Below are 11,506 nucleotides of genomic sequence, written 5' to 3' on the forward strand. Positions count from 1 at the left end.
CATTTACCTCAAGTAGACACACACCCTGGAGAGAACAATCATGGGAGAAGGAAGGGCTGCGTATGCACAGGGAGACAGCTCAGGGTGCAGGAGAGTATGGAGGGATGGTCACTGGGAAGAGGTAACTATGGGGAGGAAGTGGGAGGGGAGCTGTTGCATTGTGAACTGTGGTCAATGACATGAGACAAAGTATATATGAACTGCTGTATGGAAAGTGAATTCACTCTGTAAATCTTCACCCAAATCACAATAAATAATAATAATAAAAGAATGGGTGAGATTACAGCGATCATGTACCAAGACAACACTTAAGAGACACTTGCAGTGGAAGATAGTAGAAAGAGTTGGTGATAATTGAGGGCCATTGGTGTCCAGGAAGAATCTGTCATTGCATCCTTACATCTTTCATCCTAAATATCCGCCAATTCATTCAGTCATTCTTCATATGATGATCTTTCCAGAAGACCCTATAACTTGCTTTAACATAGCAATGATTTCCCCAGAACAGGATGATTCACCCACAGTGTGTTCCGACCCAGCTAGGGCAGGCCTGTCACCTTCCTCTTTCTCTAGTTCACAGATGCAGTTTAGCATTTTAGGCAGCTGTGCCCTCTGTTGGCTTAGTCCGAAATTGCAACTAAATCAAGCCCCTTTGCACTGTTGTGAGGCAAAATATCTTCATTCTACTTGTATAACAAATATAGCCTAGAAACAGGACCTTGAACAGAAGCAGGGGGAGCCCTGGAACTTCCGAAAAAGCAGCTCTGGCAACCAACTAATATGGAAGACACAATATGTTCAGGGCCTGCATACACACTGTGGTTACTCTGACACATGCATGACACATGAAGAACCAAGTTGCAACAACTCTGGGGAAAGCAGCCAAGGCAGGCTTTTATGGTTTCCATTTAACAAAAAGGAAGCTGAAACTCAGGCACAGACAGCATCATTTAAGTGGTGGAAACTAAACTCTAGAAGTCCATTCTCATTCTTAGTATGAGCTCTAAGAACTATACCATGTTTCTTCTGAGTGCTTTGCAGAATACAGATTTCTGCTGTGTAGAATTCAAAGTATCTGTGTAGAATTCAAAGTATCTGTATTTGTTTAGGACCATCTAGAAGGCAAACCTCAGGGAGCCACAGATACTCATTAATTCAACAAATATCTGATGAACATGGCTGTGTGTCAGGCACTGTCCTATATGATGGAGATATGGTCATGAACAAGACACATAGATGTCCTCCCTCATATTCTACTATGAAACAATACACAGTAAGATTTATTAGGTGAAAAAGTATACAGTTCATTAGCAAGCAAGAGTGGTAAGCAGGAAAACACAAAGCAGAGAAGTGGGGTAGGAAATGTTGGGCTAGTGAATTGGTATGGGAATTTTAGTTGTAGTGTCCTAGAAGGGTGACTTTAGAGTAAAGACCTGAGGGAAGTCTAACCATGGAGATGCTGAATGAAGAATATCCTAGGCAGAAGGAACAGCAATTGCAATGTGCGGAGGTGGGAACATGTCTGGCATGTTACAGAAACAGCAAAGAGGAAAGCATGCCTAGAGCAAAGTGAACACAGAGGAGAATATTAGGAGATGAGGGCAGAGAGATCACATAGGGCCTTGTAGTTCAAGAATTCAGTTTGGGTTCTGAGGAAGATGGGTTTCTTCTGCTATGTACTTAACAAAACCATTTTATGTAGCTCAATCAACAACCCATTGCTATCGAGTTGATTCCAACTCTTAGCAATCCTATAAGACAAGATAACTGTCCCATATGGTTCCCAAGGCTGTAAATCTTTACAGAACCATGTACATTTCTCCCACAGAGTGGCTGGTGGGTTCAAACCACCAAGCTTTTATTAGCAGCCGACCACTTACCCACTGTGCCACCAGGGCTCCTTCCATTCTAGCTGGTATAGTGCTATAGATTGCAGGGGCTGGGGTGGAACTGAAGCGTGGAGGCCAGTGAAGAAGCTATTGCAAAACGCTAGGCAAGATATGTTGTAGATAGATCGATAGAATTTTATGGGGATTGGATGTAAGTTGTGAGAGAAAGAGAGGAGTCGAGGATGACATCAAGGTTTTTGCTGAAAATGAAAGAAGCAAGTTGCAATTACCTGAGGTGAGAAAGCTATAGCAACAAAATGTTAGAGAGTGTGGGGCTCAGTTTTGGACAGGTAAAATTTGAAAAACTCCTAGACATTCAAGTAGGGATATCAAGTTAGCAATGGAATATATGGATCTGGCGTTAGGGAAGAGGTAGTACTAGAGATACAGATTTGGGAGTTTTCAGCACAAAGATATGTAATTCATGAGATGAGACAAAGGAATTTGTGTAGATGGGAAAGTTGAGAAGTTCAAGGACTGCATCCTGCAGCACTCTGATAGCCAGAAGTTTTGGAGATAGGAAGGAGTGGCCAGAAAGGTGGAAAGGAAGTTAGTAGGGTGTAGAAACCAAATTGAAAAAATAGTTAAAGGAAGAATATTCCATGTGTCAAATGCTGTTGATAGAATGAATGAGGTGAGGACTGAGAACTGACCATTGGTTTCTCTAATTCTCCCCTGCCTTATGATGGATGATTTTGTTCTAACTTTTCCCCCAGGTTGTAGCAGATACCAATATAAGTGCCATAGCAACTCAACTCGAAAACATGTCTACTGGCTACCATCTTGGTTCACCCTCTGCTGAGCACCATCCAGAAGACACAGAGTGAGTATTCTAGGTGCAGAGGACCTCTTATGTATGTGGGCAGAGCTCAGTGGGACCTTTTTCCAGATTCTAGACTATACTCTCTAAGCAAGAGGAGGAGGAGGAGAGTACATTGCCTTTTTTAATTCCTAGAGCACCTCCAAGAGGGCACCAGGGTTTTTTATTTCTCTCAGGGCTCTATTCCACTGTACAAGTTCTTTAAAGACCCTTGTTCAGGGCCTGCACACACACACTCTGTGGTCACTTTGACACATACATGCTTTTGCTTCCTTTCCTAAGAAACCACAAATTTATAGCCCAGGTGCACCCTGCTTTATTATGCAAGGAACTGTGTTTCCTCAATATTCTGAGCTGAAAAGATTATATTTAATCTTCTTGTTATACTTGCTAACGTTCTTCATTAAACCATTCTTTGTAATTTAAAGTAACTCATTAAAGCAATGCCTCTCAAATGACAATGTACATAAGAATAATCTAAAGGATACTTTTTACAGTGCTAATTGCCCGGGTCCATTCTCAGAGATTCTGCTTAGGTGGTCTACAGTGGATTCCAGAAATCTGATTTTAACAGGTTCCCTAGGGGATTCTGCTACAGATAGGCAGAGGAACCAAAGTTTGAGAATCGTTGACTAGATTTATTCCTCCTCTACCACCAGTGGCATAGGAGCTCTTGTAGCATAGTGCCTCAGGCACTTGACTGCTAACCAGAAGGCTGGCGGTTCAAACCCACCAGCCACTCCTCAGAAGGAAGGTTGGGCAATCTACTTCCGTAGTGATACGGCCTCGGAAACCCAAGGAGGGGTCGCTATGAGTTGGGGCCAACTCCATGGCATATAACAACAACCACCACCAGTGGCATAATGGGAATTTGCACCAAGTGCCTAGTTATTAGTAGGTGCTCAATAAATGTTGTTGAACTGAGCTGAATGGCTTATTTGAAGCTCATAATCACAGCCATTCACAAGTTTTCTCTTGGCAGTTTGTCACCTTCGATGATATCTTTTGAGTTTATTTTCCTTGATATAAGAATGTTAAGGTTGCTTTACTTTTTTATCAAATGCATCAAATGCATACCATTAAAATATCACAAATACATAAAAGTGTAACATCTTCAAGTTACATTTGCCCTTTCTATTGAAAAAAAAAAATGAGGACACTTCTAGGAAGAGATTGTACTTTTAACACCTTTGATGTTCCTATGGAAATACAAATATGCCCACGTAACCTGGCGTTCTTTGCTATAATTCCACAGCTCCCTTATTGGGTCAGGAACCACTAGCATAAAGGAAGTCACTTCTATTCCCAGCACTGTTAACATTTCGAGATATTTTTTAACTAGTATTCTATATGAAAGAAAATTAAAGCTCATTGACTGAAAATATTGTGATGTTATGAGATACATGGAGGCAAGCTCCACCTGATGTTGCTAGTTGATGGAGCCTCACTTCCCCCCTCTCCTCTGAAAACAGGTCTCTAATTGTGAATAACCACATGAAGATCTCTAATGATGAGGCAGCCTATTAGGGCTAACTCTGAAACAATGGTTTTGGGTATCTACATTTTCATTTCAATATCTTTGGAAATGGGGATTATGTTTGAAAGAAGAAACTTGAATCAAATTCTTGTCTGGCCAGTAGGCCATTACAGAGAGTATTTATATGGCCTCAAAATGGTGAAAAGTAGTGCCCTTATCCACGACATCATTACCATTCAGCTGCAGTGGATAATTCATCATTATTTCAGCGTACATTTATTGAGCACGTTCCTAAGGCCAGGCATTGTACAAGTATTAGAACCTGAGGATCCAAAGCATAGACAATAGCATTGCCCTAGACTTCAAGGAATTGCCAGAAAGGTTGGAAAACAGACACATAAATCCATGCTTATAAAAGAATAGATAAACATACGAGAGCTAAGTTCCATGGGAGAGATAAGTAAGCTAAAGTTCTATAAAACATGGAGGAGAGGCATAACTTAGAGGGTGAGTTTGGAGAAGCTAATGCTTAAGCTGACTTTTGAAATAATTGGAATGAGCAGGGGTAATATTCAAAGCAATTAATAATTTATATGACATAGACATTCAGCAATTAATACGGATGCTTGAAATAAGCAACCAGTAAGTACATAAAAAAAAAAAAAAAAAAAACTGGTTTCAGTGCAGGCTTCTGCAGCACATATACTAACATTGGAATGATACAGAGATTAGCATGGCCCCTGTGCAAGGATGACATGCAAATTCATGAAGCGTTCCACATCTTTATGAACTGTTGAATGTAAAACAAATCTGCTATGTAAATTTGCACCCAAAGCACAATTAAAAAAAAAAAAAAAGACTGGTTACAGTGTGTATATACCAGCTGAAAACCCTAAAATAAGCCAAGTAAAACAGAGAGGGGGAAAGGGAGGAATATTCTAGTCAAGGCAGAACAGCCTATCTAAAGCTTGCTTATATCCCAATTTTGGAAATTTCTGTCAGTAAATGAAGGACAGATTTGTATTAGATGACTGCCTCTCAGACATGCATGTTGCCCCAAAACAAGTGATGCCAATAAACAACTATGAACCTCCTGCTACAAATGAGAGGACAGGGTCTGGGATACCAGAGTTCCTGTAGGTTTTTACCATTTGGACAACAGCAACTGGGAATAAGAAATTAGCATTAACTAAGCTTAGATTAATTACTTGAGCCCACATAGGTAATTTAATTTTTAGCATGTCGTTTCTGAGAGAGAAGACTTCCACACTGGACGAAGCTTTGAAAAACTAAATTATATATTTGAGAGAGATTGTCTTCATCCATTTTGCTTCACTTTGGCTTCTTTCTACTCTTAACGGATTTCACTTCTCACTTACCACAGTCATGATCCTGAATTTGTGACAAGAACAGTGCATAGCGCTGGGAATACTTGGATGAATAAGAGTCAAGGAGTTCCTAGTCTGCTTGGGGGAGAAAGGTAGCTAAACAATCACTGCAAGCTTTACCTGTCATAATGGGAGTTTGCACAGAGTGCAAAGGGAAAGGTGAGGTTAACTCTCCTCAGGACATTAGGAAAGCATCACATTGGAGGTGGGTTTGGAAGAGTGAGTTCCCACCTTTTGTAGAAGGTGAGGGGGATCTGTGGCAAGTGTATTCAGGCAGAAAAGGAGCAGTACTTTACTCAGCTATTGGGCTGCTGTAACCTGTTCTGAAGGAGCTCTAGTGGTATAGTCATTGAGGCATATGACTGCTAACCAAATTTGGTGGTTTGAACCCACCAGGTGCTCAGCGGAGAAAAGATGAGGCAGTCTGCTTCTGTAAAGATATACAGCCTTGGAAACCCAGTGGAGGTCACTATGAGTTGGAATCAACTCAAGGGCATTGAGTTTGGTTTTTGGAACCTATTCTGGACAGAAGTCCACCTGAAGACTAAGCTAACATGATACCCTACTCTGTTCATGCATATTCTACAAGAATATAAAGAAGAGTTTCATTCAGCTTTACATAGTTTAAGGTTTAAAAACTAAGCACATAGAAGGGTGCTTTGACAATTTCAGCATCATGACTTATTGTTAATCCAAAAGCAGTAGGTTTTATGAAAAAGAAGCCCCTAAAACATCAAGGATGTTGCTCATTAGTCAGCAGGATTGGCATTGGAATTTATAAAATAACTTACTTGTTTGCTCTCGAGTTTGAGTTAATAAATTGACCTTCATGGTTTTGCAGTATGAAAGTCTCTCTCAAATCTGTGTTCTTCCATTAAAATGAAATTCCCTCTCAATATCTATTCTTAAATTAAACAACATGCATTGTGTTTTCAGAACACCACCACCTAAGATTATTACTTTGGAGAAAGGCTCTGAAGGATTGGGGTTTAGTATTGTAGGGGGTTATGGAAGTCCCCATGGAGACCTGCCAATTTATGTCAAGACTATATTTGCAAAGGTATTATTTTCCTTTTTACTGTACTTTTTTTTTTTTTTTTTATCATAGCTAGGTGAGATTTGATACGTGTTTTATTTTACTTTGGACTAAACCTGGCTATGTGCATGTGTGCTTATTTCATTTGAATAATATAGGTAACTCTAACACCTGGTGAGTGAAAGAAGAGTTCTTCTTTGGAGTCATAAACAGTGTACTTTTCTTTGGACCCTATTACAGAAGTAGAGACAACATATTTTAAAGAGGGTCTTCTTTGAGCAGCACAGCATAAGGAGCAGTACTGTGTTCTTTGGAAGTTGGCCTTGGAAGTATTTTTCTGGGCTAGAACAGGATTTGGCTTTTTCCTTTAAGAAAAGATAACAGGCAATGGAGAGCTAAGGCATAAAGCTTTGTGCAGCCTCAGATCAATGTAAGCACTAATGCCTGCCCATCACTGAAAATCTCAAAACACTTGAGTATAAGATGGTTTCTCTTTTCCAAAGTCTGCTAAGTACTTGAGGATCAGTTCAATAGGTTACATGAAGACTTGATAATAAAATATTTTTCAGGAATTGGCAATACTACTTCCAGTGTATCCTAGTTAATTAGTATACAGGTCATGGGGTCCATTCCTGCTGTTGCCCCTAGAGAGCTCTTACATAAATTATTTTGAACTTCATTGTGGTTTCAAAAATTGGAATTTAATTTTATTATAAATTTGAAGATCTCTAAAAAGTATTTAGTATTATTACAACTTTTTTCTTCATTGGTTTTATCTCAAACATTTGTTTATTAATTGATCCCATTATCGCCTGCTTCTTTTTTTTCCCTAAGGAAATAAAGGTCTTCAAAAGAAAAAAATAAGATAGATTCTGTCTCTTTCTAGAAAATTATACTATATATTAAACACAAGTTTGCTTTTACCTGTACAGATTTTATCACCTGTTGACTGGTCCCAACCATGATTTGGTATAATCTCCAAGTCATTTTGCATTTGCTTTTAGAATGTGTTAGTTAGCATTTCCTCACCAGTTTTCATTTTGCTAAGTTGCTATTAAGAAAGCATGTCATTCCCAAACACTCACCTGTTGAACTGGTCATAGGCCAAAGGGAAGAGAGATAGCAGTTCAGAAACATCCTGGGTACCAGTGGTACCCTGTTGTTGTGTTGTTGTTATATGCCATTGAGTCGGACCCAACTCATAGTTGACCCCTCCTTGGGTTTCCGAGGCAGTATCACTACAGAAGTAGATTGCTCCATCTTCCTTTCGAGGAGTGGCTGGTGCCCTAGTTGTGATAAATATTCTTTGCTTTTGAAAGAGCTGGCCAGATACATAAGGATAGTGGGAAGGCTGAAGAGTTAGCCCCCCCATCCTGCCATCCTGCCTTTGCCTCCATAAAGACCCTTAAAAATGTTTGTAATCACCAGCTCACTTCATAACCCTGCATGTGAGCAGATCAGCTGCAGGCCAGAGAGAGGACTGGTTGGCTTGAAAAGTCTTGACCTGGAGCGCAGAGTTCAGCAGCCTGCCCCAAACTGTCACTGTCTCCACATACATAGAGACAGATAGGATGGGAGCCAGGCCCATTTGTCAGAGCCCCAGAACATGCAGTTTTGAGGGAACAAAATGGCCATTCACTGCTGGTGAATTTGGAAAAGAACCACCATCAAATCATAGTATGAAAAGAGTGATGGGAATGATGAATGGACTGAGTTCACCCAGAACGCCCTTTACAAAGGTCCCACGAAAGTGCTTATTTAGGAGGCACCTAAGAAATATTGAAGGAGCTCTGGTGGCATAGTGGATAAGGCATTTGGCTGCTAAGCAGAAGGTCAGTGGTTCAAACCCACCAGCTGCATTGTGAAAGGAAGATAGGGTGATCTACTTCTGTAAAGATTTACAGCCTCGGAAACCCAGTGGGGGTCGCTATCAGTCAGATGCAACTCAATGGCAGTGAGTTTAGTTAGAAGAAATGTTGAATTTTTTTCGTTTTGTTTTGCTTTTTTTTTAATTTGTTTTTGTTTTTAAGGAAAGGTCCCTTTCTGTAAAGTGAGGCACACCTATAAAAGAAAAAAAAAAATCTGAACTGAAAAAAACATGTCCCACACTCTAGCTAATGGCCCACTTAATTCAATCAGTCTCAATAAAATAATTTTCTAGTAAAAATTATTATTATTATTCAGCTAGTCTCTTAGAGTTTATTCTAATAAGATGTAGTTTTTCTGATGACTTTATCTTTTTTTATATTTATTATAGTAAGTCAATATAGCCAAACCAAAATATTTCTATAGTAAATCAATAAACCAGATGCTAGCAAAGAGTTTCTGTAGGCTGAAATCTTTCTAAAACTAATTCTGACACCGAGCTAAAACTTTCCCCATTGGAATTTTGGAGATCTATGAAACTATAGCTTGATATTTTTTCTCTCTCTTTAAACATTCTTCAAAAATGTTTTCCTTCAGGTTTTTAGAGCCTCATGTTCATAGGTGGTGGGCTTTTATATGACCTTGTTGGTGGCCTAAGCTTCTTTTAATGATTTTGTTGTTCAACTAAGAAAGTATTTAATGCGGCCCATCGAGGTCCCTTCTTCTCAAAGGGAACCGTGAAGCATCACAGGCACTTGAGGTGGGCAGATGCTGCAAGCCTTAGTCAACCTGATTAACAGGCTATTGGCACCTTCCAAATCCTTTCAGGTGTTTGTTTGCTTGGAAACTTCAAACACTTAGGCCTTAGTCTTTTTAGCAGCTGAATTTTCCCGTAAGCCAACAAGAGATTGTCCTAAAGACTTTTAACAACTCTGAAAATTTAGAGGAATCTGAAAACATGAGTTTGATTCTCACTCGAGTTTCCTTTTATTATGCTACTGCCTTTATTGAGTAACTACTGTGTCATATATTTAATCCTTAGGACAGGCCACAAGGTTTGTAATGTGCCCATTTTACAGTCTACACAGGCTAAGTGATCAAATTGGGACAAACAGCAAATGGAAAGAGCTACCATTCCAAACTTCAAGCTATTTATTTTCTCTTTCCTTCATTTCAGTTGCTACACTGATAAAGTAGGAGAGTACATACTGTTAGTAAGTAGTTATCAAGCACAGGAATACCTGGAATAGAGTACCAGTCTTAGAAACATGAAACTCAGCCCACTTTCACTTTACTGAAAAGGCAAACTTGCTTCCTTAAAAACTAAACAAGGACATCTGAGACTTACTGAAGCCCTAAAATCTTAGCATGTAAAATGTAGTAAGATCAGGTTAGCCCAGTAATTCTGATTTTATCCATTAGCGTTATTTGTGCGGTGACACCTTACTTTCTTAAAAAAAAAATTGAGCAAAGGTTACACAGTTGCAAATGTTTTAATTTTGGCCTTTGCCTCCCCTTATAGAACTGGTTTTGAATATTTATTCAGCCTCCATGCAGGAAGTCTACCCGTTTTACAGTTTTGAAATTCTAGATAATTCACCAGCCACTTCAGGCCCTCCATGCTGCAAGTGGGCACAATTTCAGGGGCATAAGGGCCTCTTAGCTCAATCAAGGAGGAGGTACCTGTGGGTCTTAATTGCTCCAGTGGCTCAAGGTCTTAGAAGATTCTTCTGACACCAACTTCCCAAGATATTTTAACAGTTGTCCCCAACAAATTGAGAAAGCCTCCTGTAAATTATTTCTAGGTCCATTTTCTAGATCCTTGTCAGTCCAAGATATTTCTAGTGATATCATGGCAGTTTTACTCAGCTCTTGAATACAAAAAGCCTGAGTTTCACTTGCTTTGTGCCATTTTGAGGAGCCATGCATGACTGAATAAGTGCTAAAAGGAGTCATTTAGAAACTTATTTAATTGACCAAAGATAAAGTTGAAGATTTTGAATATATAATATTGCAAAGTTTCAGAGATGCTATACTTCATTTATGTAAATATGTAAAGCAGCTTGAGCTATGAGTCACATACCGTATAATTCATCCATCTAAAAGCTACACTTATTTTTTGACAGAACACTATAGTGCTGATAGCTTAATAGTACAGTGGGAACCCTTAATGATGGTAATAGCAACAGGACCGACCAGGTTCAACTGTTATGTCTACCTCTTTTGTGTATTATGTTTGTTTCCACATGGAATAACATTCCATTCCATTGAATATTGAAGTAAGGTTCTACTTGTGTTGAAACAAATGCAAGTATCAGTGCCTTTCTCCTAGTATGATTCATAATTATGGTAACTACTATTCAACTATTACTACTCAACATGTCCTACATTTTCCTTAATTTAAATACATTACTTGGAAACAACATTAATTGGTGTTTTTTAAAGTTATTCTTTTAATATGCACACCAGACTCAAATTAGAGATTTTACTAGTGTCTGAATGTAAATTGCTTGCCCTGGGTTAAACTGGCATGTTTGTTGTTTGTAGGGAGCAGCTGCAGATGACGGCCGATTGAAGCGAGGAGATCAGATTTTAGCTGTTAATGATGAAACTCTGGAAGGTGTTACTCATGAACAAGCGGTGGCCATTCTAAAACGCCAGAGAGGGACTGTGACCCTAACTGTGTTGTCGTGAGCCTCTGCTCCTGATCATAAAATAGATGTTGTTCTTTTAGAATATCCAAGGGAAGATGAAGTTCTGGGTGGGAATGAAAAGCAACCTCCACTCAAACTCACCTTCATTCTTACCATCTCATCCTCTGTGCTCAGAGAGATGGTTGGAGTTTCATGGGAACTTCCCAAATTAACAGTCGTCTTCCTGATGTTTTTCTGCTTTCATCACCTCCTGGTAAGGTTAATTTCTAAAATGAATGAGTCTTTCCCGTTTTGCATTTAACATGGAAGTTTATCAACCAATAGTAACTGGTTCTGATTCTCTTTGCCAAAACTGAGGTTAACAACCATACATTCT

At 39.3% G+C, this 11,506-nt stretch overlaps 1 protein-coding gene and 1 non-coding gene across 2 annotated transcripts in view; both read left to right on the forward strand.

Moving 5' to 3' along the window:
- Positions 1 to 11,051, forward strand: part of LOC103213658 (inaD-like protein) — a 216,320-nt gene extending 205,269 nt beyond the window's left edge. The window contains exons 17-18 of the mRNA XM_042783334.1: positions 2,606 to 2,712; positions 11,024 to 11,051. Coding sequence (XP_042639268.1) covers positions 2,606 to 2,712; positions 11,024 to 11,051 — 135 coding nt within the window. The remainder of the gene's footprint in view (positions 1 to 2,605; positions 2,713 to 11,023) is intronic.
- LOC122152016 lies at positions 4,868 to 4,971 on the forward strand. Its single transcript, XR_006164372.1, has one exon. It is a non-coding gene; the product is annotated as a U6 spliceosomal RNA (small nuclear RNA).
- Positions 11,052 to 11,506: the final 455 nt, after the last annotated feature.

Source organism: Orycteropus afer, unplaced genomic scaffold, assembly GCF_000298275.1.
Source record: "Orycteropus afer afer isolate SDZICR_OR568_19922 unplaced genomic scaffold, OryAfe1.0 scaffold00016, whole genome shotgun sequence".
Lineage (NCBI taxonomy): Eukaryota > Metazoa > Chordata > Mammalia > Tubulidentata > Orycteropodidae > Orycteropus > Orycteropus afer.